The following is a 23944-nucleotide window of genomic DNA, read 5'->3' as shown; positions in this document are numbered from 1 at the left end:
GTAAACAGGTGTTAACATGTCAGCCCACAAGATGCCACATGCCGCTGTGTCATGATCTCCCGAACAGCTGTCCCCCCCGCTGTTGTGTGCGTGGGTGTTTCAGGGTGACTGTGTGTGAGTGTGTGTTTACTGTAAGGTTATACATGGCTGCAAGAGGAGCTTTAGCCCTAGATATTGTGCAAAGCCAAGGACAAACAAAGGGAAAGGTCAAATAATAAAAGGGAGCTTTATGGCAATAACTGATTTCCTTGAAAACTCTTGGAAATTTCACCCGGTGATATTTGATTTAGTTGGCAGGGAGAGAGACCAGCAAACACACAGTTCATCCCTGCTGCTAGCTAATGTCCCCATCAACAACCATGACGAATGCCCTTGAGCAAAGAATAAAAGCTCTCCTTTTGTCTGTCTCTCTGGATTAAAGTGTATAATGCCTGTAATGTGAATGTAAATCTCTGTCCTAAGGTGGAGATTGAGAAGCTGGACTACCACCACTACCTGCCTCTGTTCTTTGACGGCTTATGTGAGACGGTGCATCCCTACGAGTTCTTCGCCCGCCAGGGGGTCCATGACATGCTGGAGCACGGAGGCACCAAGATCCAGCCCGTCATCCCCCAGCTCATCATCCCCATAAAGAGTGAGTCTGCTCTCACCCTTTCTCACACAAAACACAGCTCCACTCCAGAGGAACCCAGTGTGTGTCTACTGTGGTACCCAGCCACTGAAAGGTGGTGATCTGAAAAAAAATACTGTTCAAATGCTCGCATAGTGTGAGCCTAAATGCAGCTTTGTGGGTATGCAATTTAAAATAATGTGTTTTAATAATATAATAAAACACACAGGAACATTACAAATCCAGCAACTATTCAATTAACTTACATTAGTTTGACTCTTGTTTAACCTTTAACTAAATATCATTCATATTCTATGAGTGGCTGACTGCCAAGTGATCTACCCAGTAAGAGTTAAATTCCAGCCTTAATAAATATGTATGTCAATATTTAATTTATGAGAGCATCATTACATTTTGATTACCGTTTGCTCAGACAAATCCCAAGTCTAGAAGATATTCTCCGTTTTTGTAATTGTAGCTAGCCTCAGCCTTCAACAAATCAGAAGGTAGTAACACACACAATTCAATAAAAGGACATTTATAGTTAGTGGGAAATATCAGGTCTCAGAAAGATAATCACCTTTAATTTCTCTCAAAATTGCCATAGCTTGAAAATACACGAGAATACATTAAAAAGAATAGTGTTATCAATGTCAAATGTAATGTTCTTTTTTAATATGTATTAATATCTAAGATGTTTTAACATATTCTCTAATAATGACATCTCTCTCACACCTGTCTCAAAATACTGCAGAAGCAATGGGGGGCAACTTTAATAGCAGTAGGTGCAACATGCTTTGCCTGATATAAACTCACCTGTCTTAAACCCTTGTGCTACAACAGATGCTAACATTACCAGTCCTGTGACAAGTCCTAATTTGGTTTCACAGTCATACGTTTCCTATTATTACATTAACCCTCAGGGCGAAGCGTCCTTGCATATTTGCATTCGCCTGAAGAGGTAGAGTCTAAAAGCATGCCCGATAATCTGCCGTGTGCAATGCAGTGACAAACCACATTTAACTGTGTCATCCTGGTGAGCCTTTCCACGCTGACGTCTTTTCCACACGCACACATTAGCAGATGGTGATGGGCGGAAAGGTCACGCCTGAGGTCAGAGCGGTCCATAAATACTGACATCAGAATTTACAGTGAGTGGGCGGTAAAGGGTTTCTGGTGTGGCGAACACAAGGTGCAAAGAAGTTAGAGGAATGCAGAGTGTGGCTTTTGTTTGAACATTTCTGCACACACACACCTACACACACACACTGTCTTTGTTTGGCGCCGCTGCCAAGCTGAGTGTCAGTTTCAAAGTGGGAGCCTTTAAGTGGCGCCCAGTGAGCCTGGGATAGTGTTCATGTCATGGGCAGTTGGCTGCCTGTGTGTAAGTGTATGTAAGTGTGTGTGTGTGTGTGTGTGTGTGTGTGTGTGTGTGTGTGTGTGTGTGTGTGTGTGTGTGTGTGTGTGGTGTGTGTGTGTGTGTGTGTGTGTGTGTGTGTGTGTGTGTGTGTGTGTGTGTGTGTGTTCTCTGTTTATGTGTGGGTGTTGGGACGTCTGTGGAGGCGGGGGGGGCGTGACGGCCAACACTAGGCACGGCTGTTGGAGACACAGAGACACGGTGACAGACTGACCCTGGCACAAAGTCTGTCACCACACTACACACTGCACTGAGCACACACTGCCAGGTCTCAACCATTACACACTGTGACATGCCTGGTTGTGTGTGTGAATTACATTTTCTGTAGTTTTTATCTCCAAAATGTTTTAGTTAAGTATAAACTGGTTGAATACATTTCATTCCATTATTTTAAAACCGTATCCAAGACAAATCGTTTTTTTAAAGGGCATGATTTGCCAGTATCTTCTATCAAGGATTTTTAAGAAACAATTTTTTAATGCTGAATTGTTTCTTAAAAACACTTTTTTTTATTGTCGTTATATATTTCTTTTTTATATTTCTATTTTTCTTATACCTACTTTGCAACTTGTTTTTTTAGATTGTTTATGTTCGCACCACCAGATTCCAAAGCAAATTCCTTGTATGTGTAAACGCACCTGGCAATACCCTTCCTCAAGAGGCTCCCACTCTACACCCAACTTGACATTATGCACAGAGTTGCCGTGACACTCGCTAACTTAGACAGAAGTTTATAAATTCAGACCCCTCAGCAGTTTTACTCATTTTCCTTTCGGAGGCCAGACCAAAGGTTATGGTTATGCTCCTCATGAAAACACATACTTTGCACTGATAATGGAATTTTAAATGGCCCTGCTCCTTATTAACTTCTTGGTTTATTAGAAATCAGGCCTGTTTCTCCATCTAAAAGGCAAAGCCGCCAGTCCGTGTCTCTGTTGCAGATTAATTACTTTGAATGGAGCAGGGAAAGAAGAGGGGATGGTGGAAAGAGGAAGAAAGTAAAAAGCCGTCTGCAGTCTAAAATGGCAAGATATATATTTTTCTCCCTCTGACGTTAATACATCTTCAATGTGGCTGGCAGGCTCTTATCTGCAGAGTCACGTCAGGCCCCGGTGAATTTTGATGATGACTGCAGGTCGCCCAATGAGAATACACAATGAAGGAGGCTCTGGCTGACATTATACTCTAAGGCCCTGCACTCAGTGACTTAGGTGAACACTTTCCTTCTGTAAACCCTGGTAACTTCTACCCTATGCATAAAAAAGGTGGGAAAAAAATAGTTGGATTTAATAAATATGTGCTTGATTTAAGATAAAGGAATACAATGAAAATTAATTTGATAAAACACTGAGATTTCTGTAAGGCATAAGAGGTCCTGATCCTGCTGAGCTAAACAGCACCATGACTAAAGAAGAAAGGGTAAATCGAACTGAAATGCTGTGGTTTGGGTTTTCCTTAAATAGGGAGGAGGATTCAGAGTCATGCCTCCATTGAGCCTCTCTTGATTGCCATAACATTTGTTCAGCTTTGGACAAAAATGAGACTTTCATTACAAGAAGATCCTCGGTTACGTCCCTGCACGGGAACGTCTTCTTCTGAGCTGGAAAGTATATTTATATTATGAGCGATAAAATGTCACCACTAAACCATCCACGACATCTCAAAGGAAACAGAGGTCACCACTGTTTTATTTTCCCACTGAATATGAAACAGGTCCGGGCATGAATAGATTATGACTTTATTCATATTTGTCCCAAACACCGGTTTTATACCAGCATTAATACATCAGGCTCTCGGCCGCTGTCACTCCCGCTTTCTTAATTTAATTTTTTTCCTTTCTCTTTTTTTTCCCTCCCCGGCAAGACGAGTGTCGATGAATAATTGAAACAGTCCCGCGGTCCAAATGTCACTGCAGGGAAATTGTTTGCGCTGGCTGGTAATTAGAATTTCATTGTTTGTTATGTAGGTTTGAAATTCCTGTTCATTCCACATTCCACCTTATCTCGGTGATGGCAGTTATCACCGCACTTGTCTATCTGGGGAGACACTACGGCAGAGATGGAGAGATGGCACGGAGCACAATACAATCGCTCATTCAGCATCATCTCCACTGCTCTGCATAGGACACACACACAGACACACACCCACACACCACATACCATGTATACATCACTTTAGGGGACATTACATTGACTTACATGCATTTCCTGGAGACTTATCCTAACCTTAACCATAACCAACACATGCCTAACCCTAACCCTTAACCTTACCCTAACCCTAATCCTAACCCTAACCAAGTCTTCACCCTAAAATTAATGATTCCCCTCATGGGGACCCTCCAATTTGTCCCCATAAGGGAGGCGAGTCCCCACACGTGACTGTGTAAACAGATGTAGGTCCCCACAAGTATAGTAATGCTAGGCCACACACACACACACACACACACACACACACACACACACACACACACACACCACACACACACACACACACACCACACACACACACACACACACACACACACACCACACACACACACACACAGACTGCCACTGACAGAGACAAAGACAAACTCTCAAATGGACACAGAACAATGGACCTGGTTCTAGTCATTTTCTTACATTCACATATACAAATGTTTCAATAATGCAATATGATGAGATTTGTAAGTGTTTTATCCCCTCAACCTCTCACCCACCTGTTGATTTGACATTTTATAGCTTTCCTTTCAGCACCAGTGCTCATGACTGAAGCTGACATTTCGTTTTTAACGTTTCAGTGTGCATGCCCGGATAGTTGCGTGTGTATCAGTGTGACTTATGTGTGCTTGTGAGAGCTTTGTATTTGCATATGAGCTGTTTTGACAAAGGCAGTGTGCACATGTTGCTGTAATCTGAGTGCTCTACTGTAGCACAAGGGTTTAGTTGTTGTTGTTGTCTTTCTCTCAGGCAGTCTTCTCTCATTCAGTCCGTGGTGCTGGGGGTAAAAGTCAGTATTGTTGAATCCGTAGTAACATGACTTGCTATGGAAGAGAAGGACACACTCCCTGTGGAAGATGGAGGACTGGCAGAAGAAGACTGTGCCTCTCTGTGAATTGATGTTGTTGACTGAACAGGCGCTGAACCAAATGAGTAGCGTTGCCTCCAAGTTGCTTGTAAAACACACACTTCATTGCACTTGTGGCAACGAGTGTTGTCATTATCAACATGACTGAAGAGTAAACACATTTCATCCCTTATGCTTTTTCAATTCGTGTTGAGCGGCCATTTGTTCTGTGAGAGTAACTGTGACCAGCCATCTTGAAAAGTCAGGTGTCAAAAGAGAAAAAATAAATCGAATGAAGGAGAGAGCTTTTATCTTTGCTTCAGGTATAAATCGGTATAAGAGGTACTTTATTGATTCCAAATTATGAAATGTTTGCGTTGCAGCAGCATAAAAAACAAAAACAAGGTATTGCACATAGATGAAAGAGTAGAAACAAACAATATTAGAATCTCAAAATAGAATTAAAACTTCATTAAAAAGTAGAGAATATACACTAGACTGTGAAGATACAAATCTATAAAGTCTGACAATAAAACACTATTGAAGGGTAAAACTATATTGTTGTCATATATCTGAAAAAATAAAATAAAAGCACTTTATTTAGCTTTTTGATTTCAGGCAATTAGTGTCTAGTTTTTCAGTTCTAGTGCTTTCTACAACAAATAGCTCTCTCCCTCTTTCTTCTTCTTCACTCCCACCTATTAACACACTCTTCTTCTTCTCTCTGTCAATCAGTGTCTCTGCTCATAATCTGTTTTCTTTGTTAGGAGTCTTTCTTCAGACATCTTGCTTATAATGTCTTTCAAATGTGTTTTTATTGTTGTTGCTTACTTGCACAAAAACCACACTGTGATGCCATTAGCATCTCCTTTTTGTGAAAGTAGGCATCAGATGACAGTTTCATGAAGATTAATAGCACAGGCCTGTTTTTTCCCACTTGGGTTATGCTGACAGTCTGCACAGGGGATTACCAGCACTCATGCAGAAGCTCACATCAAAAACCTTAAAAAAGCACAAATAAAACCAGCATAAAGAAGCAGACAATATGTCACTCTCACTTGCTAATCACAGTTATTTTCTAACCCTTTGCCCTACGCCTGTCACGTCTCTTCTTCTCTCCGTCTGACAATTTGTCTTCTGTTGTTTTCCTCCTTCTCTCCTTCTCTTTCTTGATCTCTCTAGCCCTCCATCTCTCACGCCCATCATTCCCTTTTGTTCTCTCTATCAGTGGGAGGACGGAGAGTTAAGTGCAGCTGTAGGCCAAATAGCCCCGTGATTGGCTCTCACTTACCTCTGCCTCCCTAGTGCATTTGAAATCACTGATTGCAGAGAAGCCATTCTAAATCAAAGTCCAGCTGTAAAGGAAATGCAAGGTAGAGGGAGTGAGTAGGGGTCAAGATGTATGTGTCATTTGGCTGTGTGTGTGTGTGTATGCTAAGCCCACTCCTTTGTACCATAGAATTGCAGTTGTCAGAATCGCTCCACATTTACTGTACCTGCTCCTGCCTGAACAAACAACCCATAAATCTGATATAAAAAGTGACAGATTGTTTCTCCTCGCAGCCTCCCTTTCTGCCCGCTTTCGCTGACCTTTGCCCCCTGTTCCCACGTCTAGATGCTCTGAACACGAGGAACCGACAGGTGATCTGCACCACCCTGAAAGGCCTGCAGCATCTGGTGATGTCCGGAGGCATGGTGGGGGAGGCTCTGGTGCCGTACTACAGACAGATCCTGCCCATTCTCAACATCTTCAAGAACATGAACAGTGAGTAACAAATGGCTGAGTGTTAATTCAGGGGCAGATGGTGTGTCAGCATGATGAGGGCTCTGCTCTTTTTGTGGGGCAGTGAGTGTGTGGTGGATGTGTAAGAACGCCCTTTGTGTTATAAATCATTTCTGGTGCTAGGACCGCTCCTACGTCAGTGAGTTGATTAACAGCAAACGATTACGAGCCTGTGAAAGGCAGTGATAAGTATCCATGTGCAGTGTTTAGCCTGTGGTTTGGTTAAAACAGCTGATTCCACAGAGTTGCTCAGTTTTGTGAAATGCTGTGCAGATGTCAAGTGTCTATTTTCTTTGACTGTGCATCTTTTGACATGCAGGCAGAAAGCAACTGGTTTTCTACCTTGTGTTTTCTCTGTGAAATCCAATGTATTCGCTTGTCCCTGAATCTTTTTGTTCCTTTTCCTCCCACCACTTTAACATCCACTTGACAGAGAAGCTCCATTTTGTCCTTTCTGCTGTCAGTCATGCTGAATTGTGCTGTGCTGTTGAGGAGGGGGACTTTGTCCTTGCTCTCCCTGAAAGCCTCTACCTGGGTGACACCAAGACCTGGGGAGATTGGCATCCGATAGGCAGGGCTCTTTGTGTGGCTGTGTCAAAGCATTTAGCATGGTGTGACATGATGTGGGACCATTGACGGCTTAGAGGCACAGCCAATGCCAAACGCTGCTCACCGCACAGTCAGTAGGATGTGGAGAGTGACATTGCGAATCAATCATTTAAACACAGGCTTTAACAGGAGAAAACACAAGGCTTTAGTCTCTTAATCAATATCCAATTTGAATCTCTTGTCTCTTTAATTCGCTTACATTATCTTTTACTATTTGCTGAGGTCTAAAATAAGAGATAGTGGAGGAAAGACAAAGGATGGCGAAGGAAAGCCTCCCTTATTAGCGCGTGGCCGTATGCAAATCTCCTCTGTAAATTAGCTGTCAAATCAATCCCCTAAACCGCTTTGAAGCGTGAGTTCCCCCGCCGCAGCGCACGCTCAGCAGTTGGCCGTTGAACCCCACCAGGAATAGTTTTATCTGCGCCTGGTAGTTACAGGGTCTGTCTACCTGCCTGCCTGCGTGTCTGTCCTTCTCTGGGCGAGCATCGATTAAACCCTGAGCCCACCCCTCACCTGGCAGACGGGCCTGCCATTGACCTCTCCCACAGAGACGAGAGTCAGCCAGATAGAGGCTAAATTGGCTAAACATAGCAAGCACTGCATAGGCATCCAGTAGAGTTTCTCACTTTTTAAAGTTTGCTTAGAGTTTGGGGCTGATTATTCAGAAAGTTTAACCAAAGTATACAAGTTAGTATATTTAAGTGAGAATATAAATGAGTTCATACATAGATAGATACACATATCTCCAGTGTTTTTCTCCCTTTTTCATCTAGATCACCACCCACTCCCTGCTAACTCACAAAGATACAACTTCAAATGCAGAGAATGTACGCTTTCTCTTTTGGGGACCAATTGCTCTGTGGATCAGAACTCTGTGTTCTTTTTCTCTGTAAAACGCAACATTTTTTAGGGTTGTTGTTCTCTAAAACTCTTCATCTCGCTGTGTGCGCCTTTGTCTTTGTCTTGTTTTATGTGGCTTGTTTATACCGATATCAAGGCTTTCATTGAAGTCCATCTATTATCTAATATCGCTTATATACACCTACAGTTCTAACCCACGTCAGAGGGCTGCCTGTAGCGGACAGCCACGATCATTGTGTTTCGTACACTGGAAGACTCAGAGGACTGTCTCGTAGTGTGTGGTAACGTCTCTGCTTGACTCTCCCACTCTGTGACTCCCAGAGCTTGCTTGGTATCCCTCTTTTCTCCTGAGCCACAAACAGGCCACTGTCCAGTATGTGCCAAGTGTGTGTGTCTGCATCTGTGTGCATCTGTCATGAATGGGTCTGTTGTGTCTCATTTGCAGCTGTTGACTTCAGTGTGTCTCCAGCTATGTCTCTGTTCACTGTTCTTTAGGTCTACCAGCCTCGGGCACACAATGCTCTACGAGATGTCTTTGACAAGCTCGCAGATATACGACACTGTGTGCGATATATAAAAAATCACACGCTGTCCTACGTAGCTACAAAACCTGACTTTGTCCCTGTCTGCCCAGTTGTTCTAACTGTAAATCAATAGGCGCACAGCCACTGCTGCACCCACAAGGCTACATTTAGATATCACCAGTATCTCATCATGGGACAGATCCCCTAGGCTGTGTTCACACACTCCGGCTGTGTCGCTCCCACTGTGAGACAGGGTTGTGACCTGTTATACAGGCCTTATCTGAGACATTTTACAGGGTCAGAGCCGGAGCTTTACAGCCATCTCCAAAATGGACCCTGGGGTGTCCTCTCACTCAGGCAGACTACTGGACCTTTGACTGGGAGAGCACACTGATGCCCCACACGCTCAGCCTCTCTGGGATCCAGGCCTCTGAAGACAGAGCAGCTCCATTGTTCAATGAGAAAAATGCTGCTGTTTAACTGCAGGCAGCCGACTGCCATTCTTACCTCTGACAACAGTAATGCGTCATTTTGAAGCACACAATAATGAGCAATCACAAAGTATCATCGTACTTGATGTACCCCTTTGTCTCGGGAATCAGCGCGCTCAGCTTTTGTTTGCTTTGTGCCTTTTGCATATCAGCTGTGTTTGTGTGTTTATGCGTGTGTGAGAGACAATGTTGAGGATGGTGTAGGAAATCTTCCAATGCGATTTGCACGGCTCTCTTGTTTGCTTGCTGTGATGAATCTTATCCCTAATGAAATGCAACAATGTTCGTTATGAACGAGAGATGTGCTCCCTCATCCAGCAAATTCCTCTTTTGAGCTCCAAAGGAAGAGAACTCAAATACAGTTCGTCATCTGAGGAGGAGAGAAAGGGTGTTTGTAGAGTTCTGTAAGGCAGCAGAGTAAACTACACAGAGAAAAAAACATTAAAGGGTCCTGAAGAGGGAGGGCCTCGTGGCCAATTCTCACCTTTATTACTGGAGGAGGCAATGGCCAGACATGACTGACCCACAGCACATATACATACAGTATGTGTTTCTTTCCACTATTACTTTACATATAGTCATCTTAATTGGTTCCACTTAGTGAGTATTTACACATTTTTTATTATTAAAAAGAAGTATTAAAAATGATATCAAGGCAAGGCAAGGCAAGGCAAGGCAAGGCAAGGCAAGGCAAGGCAAGGCAAGGCAAGGCAAGGCAAGGCAAGGCAAGGCAAGGCAAGGCAAGGCAAGGCAAGGCAAGGCAAGGCAAGGCAAGGCAAGGCAAGGCAAGGCAAGGCAAGGCAAGGCAAGGCAAGGCAAGGCAAGGCAAGGCAAGGCAAGGCAAGGCAAGGCAAGGCAAGGCAAGGCAAGGCAAGGCAAGGCAAGGCAAGGCAAGGCAAGGCAAGGCAAGGCAAGGCAAGGCAAGGCAAGGCAAGGCAAGGCAAGGCAAGGCAAGGCAAGGCAAGGCAAGGCAAGGCAAGCAGGCAAGGCAGGCCAAGGCAGGAGGCCCCAATGGCAAGGCAAGGCCAAGGCAGTTTATTTATATAGCACTTTTCAACACAAGGCAATTCAAAGTGCTTTACAAAAAATGAAAGAGATTAAGAAAATGGCAGTCTAATAAAATAAACATTAAAAGAAAAGGAAGACACAACACGATTAATTTGTACACACATTGTCTCTATTTGTATTTTTACTTAGTGAATAAGGGTTGCACACTGTCTTAATATTAACTTGGTAAACAAACTATTATGTGATGCCACTATATCCAGCAATCTTATTTTTTGTGTTCATATACAGTATATAAAGCATTATGACATTAAGACAAGATGTTTCTTTTGTAAGTAAATTAAGCTGTAATTGAAAAAAAATTATAATAACACAAATTAAACATGTATTGCTTCTTCCCATAACACATATACGATGATACAACCCAGTCTCACGGCATTTCGTGTTATAGTCACGAAATTAATTTAATCTATTGATTCGTGTTCACCAACACGATTTTCCCCTTTTTTTCGTATCACACAGAACGATTTTAAAAGCAATGTATTTTTATTGGTAGTATGTTTCGTGCCTGCAGCACGTCTTTTTGTCCGGTCGGGTCTTGGAAGACCGGAAGCTGTGTGGTTCATAAAAACATTTTCTTACTCAATATCTTACCCTAAGCCTAACCCTAACCCTTTTATTTGAAATATTATAATGTCAGAGTTTTTTTGCCGTCCGCGAGGAAAATAAATGGGGCAAAGAGCCTCAGAATACTGAAATCTGTATTTAAAAAAAAAAATGTTTTCCTTTATAATTTGTTATTATTTGGTGCAGGCACGAAACATACTACCAATATAAATATATTGCTTCTAAAATTGTTCTGTGTCAGAATACTGAAATCTGAATTATTATTTTTTTCTCTTTTTCCTTCAAATTTGTTATTATTTACATTGCTTTTAAAATCGTTCTGTGTGACACACAACAAATGTGAAAATTGTGTTGGTAATCAATAGATTCATTTTGTGACTATAACACGAAATTCCGTGAGACTGTGTTGGATGATACTATGTATTTATTTTTACCTAGAGATATTAATAAAATATTGGCCGATGATTCCAGCCTTTTGGTGTTCTATATGTTGAACATGTGGCATTTTTACCAGACTATAAATATAGTCTGAACTAGTCTTTTGACTATTAGTACACAGACTAGTACAGGCTGTGTGTACTGTAGCTTGAAGCACATCTCTCTGATAAATGGTTTGTTCCGGTGCATGTTTATTCATTCAGCTTCACTATTTCAAAGACTGCACCAGTAAAGCATAAATGGGCAAAGACTACATGCACAGATGTTTTTCATGACATCTTCAGCCTCTGAATATAGTTGATGTTTGCCTCGAGGCCTAGTCTGGTATTTATTGAGCCTGCATTGTAGCATTGTTGTTGTTGTCCTGATGATTTTCTCTGCTTATCTGTAAGGTGTAGGTGCTTAAACTCCTATTCATCACTGACAAACACTCTCTCTCACACACACACACACACACACACACACACACACACACACACACACACACACACACACACACACACACACACACACACACACACACACACACACACACACACACACACACACACACACACACACACACACACAAACATCCCCACACTCCTTGTACGTATATAGCTCACACAGGCTGCGGTGATCTGGTTCATTTAGCCTCTTTTATCTTCTTGCTAGGAATGTGTCCAGCTATGATAAGGTCTCACCCACATGTGTTACTGAGCCTACACACACACACACACACACACACACACACACACACACACACACACACACACACACACACACACACACACACACACACACACACACACACACACACACACACACACACACACACACACACACACACACACACACACACACACACACACACACACACACACACAGAGGTGGTGATAGTGGCTCTCTGTCTTCTGTGCCTGGGCGACTGGTGAGGTTTTTCGGTTGGTGACAGATACAGTGCTGTGGCTGGCCACTCTGTCTTTCCCCCCGTGGGCCTGCTTTATGCTTTATCTGCGTATCACATGACACCCACATGCACACACACAGACGCATACAATCACAGCTCTGGTTGTGGACGGCTCCATGAATACGTTGGATCAGTTACAGCCTAAACTGATCGTTGGAATGGAAATAAACAGGAAGAGAGCACTGACCTCGAAACCCTCCTCCTGCTCCCTGACAGAAAAAACAGTCAGGAAACAGAAAAAAAAGAACATTTAATCAACAGTTGGTGGACATTTTGTACACATATGAAATAGCAAGCACTAACACAGAAACATACACACACAGACAAGCAATTCTAATCCAAAGCTTTTTTCTCCCAACTCATTCTAATCTGACAGAAGGCCAAGCGTATGCTAGTGTACTCAGCCACCTGTGCTGTTGTCCACAATACAATGTAATGCTCCCGTTTACTGCACTGTTGACTATATGTTCCCATAGTTAATTCCTAGGGATTTCCATTCACAAACATTTGGTTTATTCAATAACCTTTTCAAGCTGTCGTTGTGAAAATTAATTCTCCGCCATGTTTTCACTGTGGACAGAGCGACACAACGGAGGTGACCATGCACACACACACACACACACACACACACACACACACACACACACACACACACACACACACACACACACACACACACACACACACACCACACACACACACACACACACACACACACACACACACACACACACACACACACACACACAAACCTGTGGCCCCCCCTGTGTAATCCATCATCGTCCACAGACGCACAGAGCTCCCTGTCTCTGCAGACGACAGAACACACACCTCATCCTCAGCCCCTGTCTCCTCTCCCATGTACCCCTCTCCAACGGGTGATATCTATCTATCAAGCAATCACAGCCTGCCAAGACCCCTCCACCATTCAAATACAGAAAGAGAAACGCAGGGAGAAAAGAGACAGATGGAAGTAACGATGGCATGAGTGAGCGAGAGATGAAATCCAGGTAATACCGAGCTCGTCTGTTCTTACCTGCGCTACCCTTAGCATGCTTCACAGCACATAATGACTTTTTTCCTTCTCTCCTGAAGCTTAAGAAAAGAGGAAAATGAGGGAAATAGTGGAAATATATTTTTTAATTAATGCAGTCCCCACCTCCCCCTATCTCCCTGCACTGCTATACTTCTTGCGCCTGTGGATATGCCCACCTGGCTCTGTTAATTTCTATTGTCAGCAGGTCTGAGACGGAGCAGCCAATCAGGTGCGAGCGTCAGCCCTTGGGCTTGCAGTCACTCTGCGGCTCCAATTTAAAGGTCAGCTGATAAGCAGCCTGTTTCATGCATAATCTGGGCTGCTCTGCAGGCAGACAGGCACACTGCTTCACAAACATGCACACGCACTCAACAGATATACTCATCACACTCTTCCTCTATTATTGACCCTCTCAAACTTTTAGCTTTGCAGTCTATGATGGACACGTTTCATTTTCCATTTTCTAGCTTCACAGTATTTGTGCGTCTCTTGTTCCATCAGTTTATTTAATGTACTTTACTAATTGCTTAAGAGGAGTCTCAGTAAGAACTTGGCTCTGTGTTTGTTGATTTGTTCATTAATTTATACATAGTGCCTTTCGCAACTGGAAGCACTTATGGGAATTATGGGATCCGCTCTTTAAATGGCACAGAGCCCTGAGGCAGTCGCTACCCTTAGAATAAAATGGAATTTGGCGTCTTGGCACAAGCAGTCTGCAACTTAAACAAAGCACCACTTTGATTGCTGCAGTGTGCAGAGGCTGGCTCACCACTCCCCAAGTCACTGCTGCTGGTCAACAGTATTGTATGTTTCTTCATCAGGCATGAGAAACAAAAGTCAAACAGACAAGGTGGAGTCTGCAATTTTGGAGTTGATTTTAAATGCAACACAACAAATTAACAAATTAACTATCCATTTTGCTCCCACTTCTCCTCTCTCCATACATCTATGGCATTTACCCTTCTTGAATAGTGTTATGGGCACATAGGGCTCTACCGAATAGTTATAATCTTCAAAGCTTCAACACTTCAAATTATTATTATTAAGAATTTAGACTGTCCATACAGCATCCTTTCTAGTTAACAATGTCTGAACTCCCAGTACTGCCATCACCCTGCCAGTCGCTAAGGATGTTTTTGAGAGAAGATAGATCTTTGCATTTTCTTCAGTGTTTGTGCTGTCATTACGTTGCGGAAGCCCGGCCTACTACTGTTTTTATTGGACACTAGAGCTAGACCCTTTGTCATTATCATGTCATGTGGATCAACATATAGACTAAATGCATAACATTTGAATTAACCAATTACAGCAGGAAAAGATTCCAACACATCCATGTGTGCGCATTCTTCAGTTCCCTGCATAGGAGAAACAGTGTGGGCTCAAGCAGAGCTGTAGTAACGAACACACAAATCCACATCTGCTACATTTGGACATTTCTCTTACCAGAGCCTCTAAGTGAATGTTGGCCTTATATCTAGATAGGATCAGGATTAGCACACTGTTACTTGTAATCTGTAGACCACCATGTATGTATTCCTTCTGTGGGACCAGAAGTCCTCAATCTCAGCAGGGCTCCTCCTTTCAATCCCTCTAATCCAAGAAGCACTCGATTACCTAATTGGATGAAGCATGAGGATCCTTGTCCTCCCTTCTCAATGCGATTAACACACTCCTTCATTAATGAATGTGGGGCACATTGAGACGATTCACAGTATTGTTCAGGCTCCGGGGGCCTAACATGTGTTGCACAGTAATCGGGTTGTCGAAATGAAAATAGAGTGAGATGAATAGTGCATCAGGATTAGCTGTGTTTTCTAAAGACAGGTGATCGGTCAGAACTAGTAGTGGGTCGGGTTGAAAGGGCTGCTGTGTTGGTATTCCCTTCAGTGAGTGTGGTGGCGGGCGTTGGCGGGAAGTTGGACATTTGATAGCCAATGAGTGCGCTGCTTCTTGATGTATTTTTGTTGGTGTGTATGATTATGTGTCCTTGTGCGTGTCTTTGTGTGTGTCATGACGTCCTAGTAGCTCACAGGGAGCGCTCCTGCAGCCTCTCACCACATCATTGTGTTTGACATCTCCGCAGGCAGCCAGCGACAGACTGCTGGTGTGTGTGCAGACATTTGTCCGGCCCGCTTTGGATCAGCGTCCGCACCCTGCGCCAGGTTGCCTGTCAGCTTTCATAAACAGCCACACATTCACAAACAGGCCCGCCGCTCCAAAGTGAAAAAGGCATATTTCACAAAACAAATAACAATCAGCATTTCTGGCTGCCTAACTTGTTGTCCCAGACAAGGGCACACAAAGCAAACAAAATAGATTGTTATTAACTCTGTCAGGATACAGCCCTTCTTCCCTCTGCTTCTCGGATTTGAGAAGAAATGTTAGAGCACTAAAGAAAACCAAAAGGTAAAGCAACTGGCATTAGTGTAGAATATTTCTGACATTATGTAATCTGAATTTTGAGGATGGCAGATACTAGATATTGGACGCCCTCATGGACTACTGAGCTTATTTTCACATATTATGAAACATATGAATCTAAAGAGTAAAAAGAGTTATCCAGACATGATTTCAGACTTGGGATACTGATATCTTTCGACTTCACTGGGAATTACTTAAAATTGAAAGTCCTCAGCCTGTCATTGTCAGTCATAATGCCTCCACACCTGTCATTGTTGGGGTCTGTCTCCTGCCTGTCTGCATCTTTAAAGACCCCGCCTCCCCATTACTGCCCCTTCTCAGCACGTTTCCCTGACACAGGAAACCTTATCTCCTCCATTTTCACTCAGGCATGCGCCAGTCACAGTCCTCAATATCTCTAATGGATGTAATTGAAACCTATTCTAACATTTAATGCATACTATTTCTCAAGAACCCTCCGAACACAACATTTCCCCCTTCCTTCACTACTCTCCAAAGATTGTCCCATGTCCGGGACAGGTTTTAGCTGCCTCCTCTCATGTTTCCATCTGGCTCCCCGGCTCATATTCCCCTAGCCATCACAAAATGAGTATAAAATACGCATATTTTGTCTAGCGCAAAATGTCATATGTTATTTGATGTAGAAGACTGATACATACTCTCACAAAATGATTGATGCCATTCAACTAAAATGAATGAGTGTAGTTTAAACTGCAACGTTGCTATACTCTATTAAGTCCAAAGAAAAAATTGTCACTCTTATCAATTAAATACTGTGAATAATTAGATTTCATTTCATTAGATAAATGAGTCACAACACTGGTCAATGGACAAGCTTAAAAAGCTAAATAATTATTCATTCCTATCCTGTTATACATGCATTAACAATTTGTAGTACCTCTGTTTTACATAAAGTCTAATTATGAATCTAGTATGCAGATCAGCACCATGGATCAGTGGTTAGTGTTTTATAAGCAGAACTACAGAGCAGAACATATTAAAATAAGGGTCATGTTGACCCTCTAATATAGTTTGAGTGAAATAGGGAGGGTGACCGAATGAAAGGAATTCTGAGCTAACATCTTAAAAAATGTAATCTCATCCTTATCGAAGTATCACAATATTTAAGTAACGTTACTTGATTGCTTTCTGTTACTTTTGGAGTCTCTCAAAAGCAAATATGCTAAAAAAAAGATCGCTAAGTATTTTATATTTAAAGCAGATAATGGAAACTACATCACAGTATAGGGCAAGTTATGCCTTCCAGCTTTAAGAAATGCTTTCATTATCCAAATCATCTGATACTTGTGTTGTAGGAGCAGCAGCACCATATATGGACAAAGATCCATTAACCTGCATGCACACCTCCCAGTTTGCCTGTATTCTGTGTTTTCTAGCACTTTACCATTTTCCTAAACACCCTCTGTTTTTGCTAATCTTATCCTTTTACTTTTGAAACTTAATTATGTATAGTAATACCACTTAGTTCGCTTTTTTCAGCTCTTTATTCACTATTCGGCTTCAACCAAGGAAATGTTTTGTGTCTTAGCATCTTGTCTCAGAGAAACAAGACATTTCATGTGTGGATGTTCTAGTGTCTGCATATACATAGCAAATGGTAGCCAATCCACTGAACCAGATGTTACACTATTATATTGGACCACCCACTAGTAGCAGACGGGCTAAACCCATAGAGGATAACGGCTTTCACGTTTACCACACGGTCAGTCCCAGATCCTCAGAAGCCTTCAGGCAAACAACCAGAACAACCCAGATACACATCCCCATACTTCATCTTCATCATCCTCCCGTCTCTTTTGCATCACGAGAGAGGAGAAATGAGCCAATAGTAACGCCCCGTGTACACTTGTCAGTTGTTGTGTCTCGTATCTGGACACCGAGCCACATGTCTGTTGGCCAGATCTCATATCTGATTGCAATTTGTCTCTGGTTTCCCAGGCTACACACAAATCATTTTTGGCACTCATACGGTCCAGAAGGATGTGAAGCACCTGGAGCTGTTTGGTAACTGCCAAAAAACAACAGAAGAAGAAAACATTATGCTCTTTAGCAGTCAAGCTACAACAATAACAATTAAGCTAGCATTAGCTGTCAATAGGGATGTCAACTCTCATGCGCTCACCTTGAGACATGCAATTTATATGTTTATTGAAATGTTGAATGTATTCCTCTTCAATATGACCCTGGCTTTGACCTTTCAAAATGTGATTTTTTTTCTCTCTACGGTTTTGGAGAAATCAAACAAACCGTTTTTCTATTTACATTATAACTCATGAATCATTTTTACTATATTAAAACTCTTATAAAATCGTTTTTTCAGAGGTTTGCTAAAATGTTCAATGTAACCCTGACTGTGACCATAAATATCAGTAAAAGAAAGACAAAGGTTTTGTTTCCCTATCATAAACTATAGATAATTCAAACAACTTGCCTATTTGAATATCTAAATGAAGCGTATTAATCCTTTAGCTATTTCAGATACAATATTTTCATTTTTGCACTTGAACTTTAAGAAACAATGATGGTACTCTGAAACCAACCAAAACAACACGTTTTTCCTAGTAGCTCTAAGCATGCAAATCTCTGATATGTTTGACAGAAAGCAGCCTGATTCTATTAAGCTCCAGAACTGGTAAGAAATAAACAAATGCAGCTTGAGAATGTTTTGCATGCAAGCTGAAAGCTGATTGTGTATTCAGAAATAAATGGAGTCACTTGCCTTTTTATCTACAAAGAATATGCTTCAAGCACTCACGCTTTTCATTGCTGCAACATTGCTAATGGCAAAAATTCATTTAATAAAGAAAAGATTAATATTTAAATAGGCTTCTGGCAGAACCCTGTATTTGAATTTTGAATGCATATTGTACATTGTTTGCATAATTAATTCATTGCAGCTTTATATGTAAATAATATTGGTACCACCAGTCGACCAGGCGTAGAAGACCTGTGTGTGTGTGTGTGTGTGTGTGTGTGTGTGTGTGTGTGTGTGTGTGTGGTGTGTGTGTGTGTGTGTGTGTGTGTGTGTGTGTGTGTGTGTGTGTATGTGTATATTGTGTGTAGTGAGAGTTACTGCTGTGCAAACATTGAAAAGATTCCCACAGTACTGTCTTATTTACTCTCAAAGTCTGTTATATCACACAGGCATGTACAGGCGCACACACACACACACTCACACACACATCGTCCATACCCCTCAAAGTAAATACTGGGAATATAATCAGTACCACCTTGTGGAATGTAGAATATGCCTGCAATGATCTACTTGGGATCGTATGCTTGACGTCTCTCCTACACTCTGATATTGTTGATGACCTCAAAATCTAACACATCACATGCAAAGATACATTAGCACTGCAGCTGTGAGGAATGCCAGCTTTTTATTTTGACTGTTTTTGAAAACACAGTACAACCCAACATTATTCAAATCAATCAGTACAAACAATCTCAATAGTTGTTTTCATTGTTTGAATAAGCTGTCAAGTTCAGTACTCTAAATACCCCTTAATGCTGATTGTCCAACACGAAACTGGCTTCATCACATGTGGCCGTTTTCTTTGTTTATTTCTGTTTCTAACAACAAACCGTTTCCATATTGCAGATCACAAGTACAAGAAAACATATGCTCATGATAACATAAACAACACACTGCAGGGTCACGGATATTGGAGGCCTTCTGTAGAGGTTCATCAGCATCCGGTCTTTCTAACTATTTTCATTCTGTTGATAACAGCCACTTAAAGGTGGGGTAGGTAAGTTTCAGAAACCGGCTCGAGTGCACTCAAATTTGAAAGTACACAGCCGAAAAGAATCCGCCCCTTCCTTCAGACTTCCTTACACAGCACCTCCTCCAACACACATGAACGGGCACATGACGTCAGCAGACTGGTGAAAGTGGCCGCCTGTTGCTGGCGAGTCATTGAAGTACTGCTGCAATGCACGCCCAATGACGGCACGCCCAATGAGGACACGAGATACATTTGTGCGTGCACGAGATGCTAAACGGATTGGTTGTACTTTTTACAGTTTTATCATTACGGCTTCCACAGATGACATTTATGTATGGGTTTTTTGTCAAAGCACTTAAGATATTCATTGCTATCGGGATGTTAAGAGCATTCCATGGAATATAACAAAAAGTGTATCTCGAGCCGGTTTCTGAAACTTACCTACCCCACCTTTAATTAACTCTTTCTGACCTCCAATACCAACCCAAGTTTTTACATATTCTCTTATCATCCCAATTTGATTCCCCTCCTACTATTTTTTTTTCGCTTGCTTTTCTTTTTCTCTCTCCCACAAAACTGAAGCCATGCTTGGTTTTTGTTCCTATGGGTCCCTGCTTCTGTGTCCTATACTGCATGCCACCCATACTGCTGTTCTGTCCCTCAGCGCGATAAATATTTTACCTGGTGGACTATGGAGACTCGTGTAACGTCCTGACCCCCCAGCCCCCTGCCCTCCTGGGACACACACCACACTCCCGAAAGAGAGGCACCCATGATTCCCCACCTCTCATCTCAGCTCCCTCCCCACCATCTCCTCCCATCAAATATTTAGTCAGTGTGGTTGGAGAGGCTCCCTCATGTCCTTCACTCACTGTTCCTCGTCTCTCTTCCTCATACGCTCCTTGTCCTGCTGTTCTTCTCAAGTCTCTCTTTACGCACAGAGGCCACAGGGAGATGGACCGAAGAGATGGGCGCCTGAATCATTTAGGCTTCTGCCCTTCCTGAGTGGCTTTGTCAAACATGCTGAAATCTCAGCTCTGTGTTTAGAGCTGCAGTGATGTCCTGCGACTGTCTGGTGAAGAATCTCCGATAGAGGCTTCATGCATCACCTTTCCACTTTAGTATTTGGAATTGTAACTATACTACCCATTAGTCTGCAGACAGCATCAGGGTGCTGACCAACACAGCTACATGTTGTCCCTGCTGTTTCTCTCTGAAAGAAACACAAATGCTGAAATATGAGACACTCTCCCTTCGACTGTTTTGTGTGTATCAGACTTCTGTTTCGGTCGATATGCTTGTCACTCACAATGATGTGTAGGGTGTTGGTAAGTGTGTGGATAAATGTGGATGTGTTCCAGTAGGATTGACATATCCATGGTGTTTATATCTTATTATCTTATATCGTATTTAAGGCCTTTATCAATCAGCTTCTTACTATGGCAGTAACATCCTGCAGTAACACAACATTTTCCATCTGTTTTTATGTCTTCGCTCTTCACACTGTTTTAAAGTGGTTGTGGCTCAGATAAATCTGTGTTTTGTGAGAGTTTCTTGTCTTGGTTCTCTCTTGTGAAAGAAAACATTATCTTAAAAACAATAGCCTGACAAACTTATACAATACAAATAATATATATGCAGTTATGTCCTGGAAAGTGAAGACAAGTGTGCTGGAAGTCACTGTGCCAAGACACAAATACATGGGCACATAAACATCTTTTCAACCACATTACCTTGTTTTTTACACAATTTTGTATAGATTAAACACATAAAATAAACAAATGATGTTAGCCGTTAGCCCCCTTTTCCAGTTGTTTGGTGAGCTAAGCTAATCAGCTGCCAGCAGTAGCTTCATATTTAAAGGGGACCTATCATGCAAAATGCACTTTGCGATGTCTTTTATACATAAATATGTGCGTCGGGGCGGATACAGATTTCCATCCGATCTGACGTATCCATCCGCTGTGACGTCGGCGGACCCACAGAAAGTTGCTATCAGAAACAATGCCGGACGTGTTTTGGACGTAATCTCGTCTTTGTTTACATTAGCAAGCCTCGCTAACACTCAGAGCTAACCTCTACTGAAGAGCACATGTGTTTTAAAAAGCAGGAAATAAAAAAAGAACTTACCTTGTGATAAACCTGCAAGAGAAAAAGCATTTGAGCTCCATACTATTTCAGATATAATCCTTGACGTGGTTTAAACAGGATGGCGTTTTATCACAACCAAATTTAACTTTATCTCCGGTAGAATTCTGATCAGGCATTAGCTCCGCCTCCTCTTCTTTCTTTTTTTCAAGCTAAGGACCCAAGATCCGCGTTTCTCTAACAGGGCTGCAAAAGAGGGGTTTGAGCAGTATGAGGCATGGCTACAATGGGTGATCTGTTTGGTATTTTGAAAAAAAACCTTCACAGACATGTTTTGTATAGGTATGGCCCTACAATATATTTTTCAAATATAGCATGATAGGTCCACTTTAATGTATATTATATGAGTACATACAACTAAATGTTGGACTATTCCTCCATAGATAACACATTTGGTTGTTACTTTCTCCTAACATTATTGTTTCTTAACTAGCCATTTTAATTTGATGTTTGGAGTAAAAAATAAAGATGTCTTTGATAAATAGTGTGCATATCTATGGTGGTGTGTGCAGGTATACAAGATCAGAATTTGAGCTTATGTTCAAAGCATGTGTGTTGGTCCCTGCGGGGTCACAATCTCTCCTGTGTGTTTGTCATCACAGCTTTTATATCCCACAGCTGTGCTATTCTAGGCAGAGACAGGTCCTCTAAGCTCAGATACTGGCACCTTAAGGTTCTTAAGATCACAAACACGTGATCTCTGGTTTCTGTTTCGTGAGGCACACGGTTCTCAGTTGTTGATGTCTAGCAATGTTTGCTTTTGTAGGTGTTTAAAGTTGATGTCAGTTTCCTGTATTTATTTTTGATTCCTTCAGTAATCATTTGTCTAAAGTTAAGGAATGTTTTTTATATGAGCATTTATATTACAACACATGGACGCTGTTTGCTGTTTTGATTTAGCTGGCAGAACAATTCTATTTAGTCTTTTTTTATGATTTCATATAGGGTGTGGTTTGTAAGTATGAGTGTGGTCTTGCCACATTGAAGCAACTGGTATTTAGTGTAATTTAAAGCATCCTGAACTCTCAGTACTGAAGTATGTGACAGTTGAAGCAGAGTTCCCCGCTGTCTTTTCTATTCCTGTCTCTGTTTCCTCGAACATATCAGGGTAAGCTGGTGGGTGTTTCGTGGAAAACTGACCCGTGCCGCATAGCACCTCTGCCCCTGCACATATAACAAAGTGACCCCATATACTCATGTGTTGCCGACCCCTCGCTGGAAAATACTCTGCGTCACCTGACTCCATATGTGTGGAGAGATTGAGCTGCTGAACAGCTGTTTCTTAGCAGTTGGGAAACAGCTACAAGGATTTTCACCTCGACCATGGCTGCTGAAGGTTATGTGAGACCACGCCATTTGAAGTTTAACTCTCTTGACTTCAAAACGGCGCTCTCAACTTGAGAATGGTAGTTTAGCTGCTGGTAAATACAACCCACACAACATTGATTGCTGCATTTAAGAGTGTGTGTGTCACCTTTACTTGAGAGCCATCTGATATTTTCAACCTGGCCTATTGAAAAGCTGATGCCCATATTGATTAAGCAGATATACTAAAGTCCTTCTCCAGCAGGACGTCTCAGGATTGTCGGGATAAATTAGTAATGCTGTTGCAAAAGCTATGAATGATCAGGAATGTCTGCTATAGAAAATGATGCCGTGCTCGGTCTGTCTTTGTGAGTTTGTGTTCTTCCTGTGTGTGTAAACAGAGATGTGGTCTCCCATATTGCTGTGTGTGTGTGTTTATACTACACAGAGAAGCAGTCACCGCAGGGTGGGCTTTTATTAAAGAGTTGTAATGAGTGAGAGCCATCATGAGCCAGCTCGCCTATTGATTACCAATAAAGAGCACTCAGTGGAGACGTGCTGTGATCCATAGATAATGCTTAGCACAGGGAGGCTCAGCTTAGCCCGGCTCCAAGGCTCTGAGTCGCCGCCCACGTCTCAAATGTTCATGAGAGATTCAAATAGATCTGGTGTCGCACTGGCAAATCGCCGTTTTGCAGGTTGGAAAATCAACTAAGCCAATCAGAGTCTTTGTAGACGGGAGTGAATAGGGAGATGTTGACTTTAACAGTCAAATACGGGAATCTTTGTCATGGTTCATTATAAACAAGCCAAATTGTCATTTCATTAGCATGTAATCTCAAAAGAGAGTGGCGCTCTGTGGAGCTGAACTGAAAAATGCAGCTGTAGCACCAACTCAAAATGATGTGAAAAAGGCCAAGCATGTC

The 23944-nt window shown here is 42.1% G+C and overlaps 1 protein-coding gene across 2 annotated transcripts in view; it reads left to right on the top strand.

Annotated features, from left to right (window-relative positions):
- Nucleotides 1-23944, top strand: part of pacrg (PARK2 co-regulated) — a 226272-nt gene that overhangs the window by 142795 nt on the left and 59533 nt on the right. For both annotated transcript variants that reach the window (XM_034231684.1, XM_034231683.1), the window contains exons 3-4: nt 463-634; nt 6688-6837. In XM_034231684.1, the coding sequence (XP_034087575.1) occupies nt 463-634; nt 6688-6837 (322 nt within the window). The remainder of the gene's footprint in view (nt 1-462; nt 635-6687; nt 6838-23944) is intronic.

The sequence above is a fragment of the Gymnodraco acuticeps genome, unplaced genomic scaffold, assembly GCF_902827175.1.
Source record: "Gymnodraco acuticeps unplaced genomic scaffold, fGymAcu1.1, whole genome shotgun sequence".
Classification (NCBI taxonomy): Eukaryota; Metazoa; Chordata; class Actinopteri; order Perciformes; family Bathydraconidae; genus Gymnodraco; species Gymnodraco acuticeps.
The sequence above is the reverse complement of the archived record's forward strand: the minus strand, read 5'-3'. Positions and strand labels throughout refer to the sequence as shown.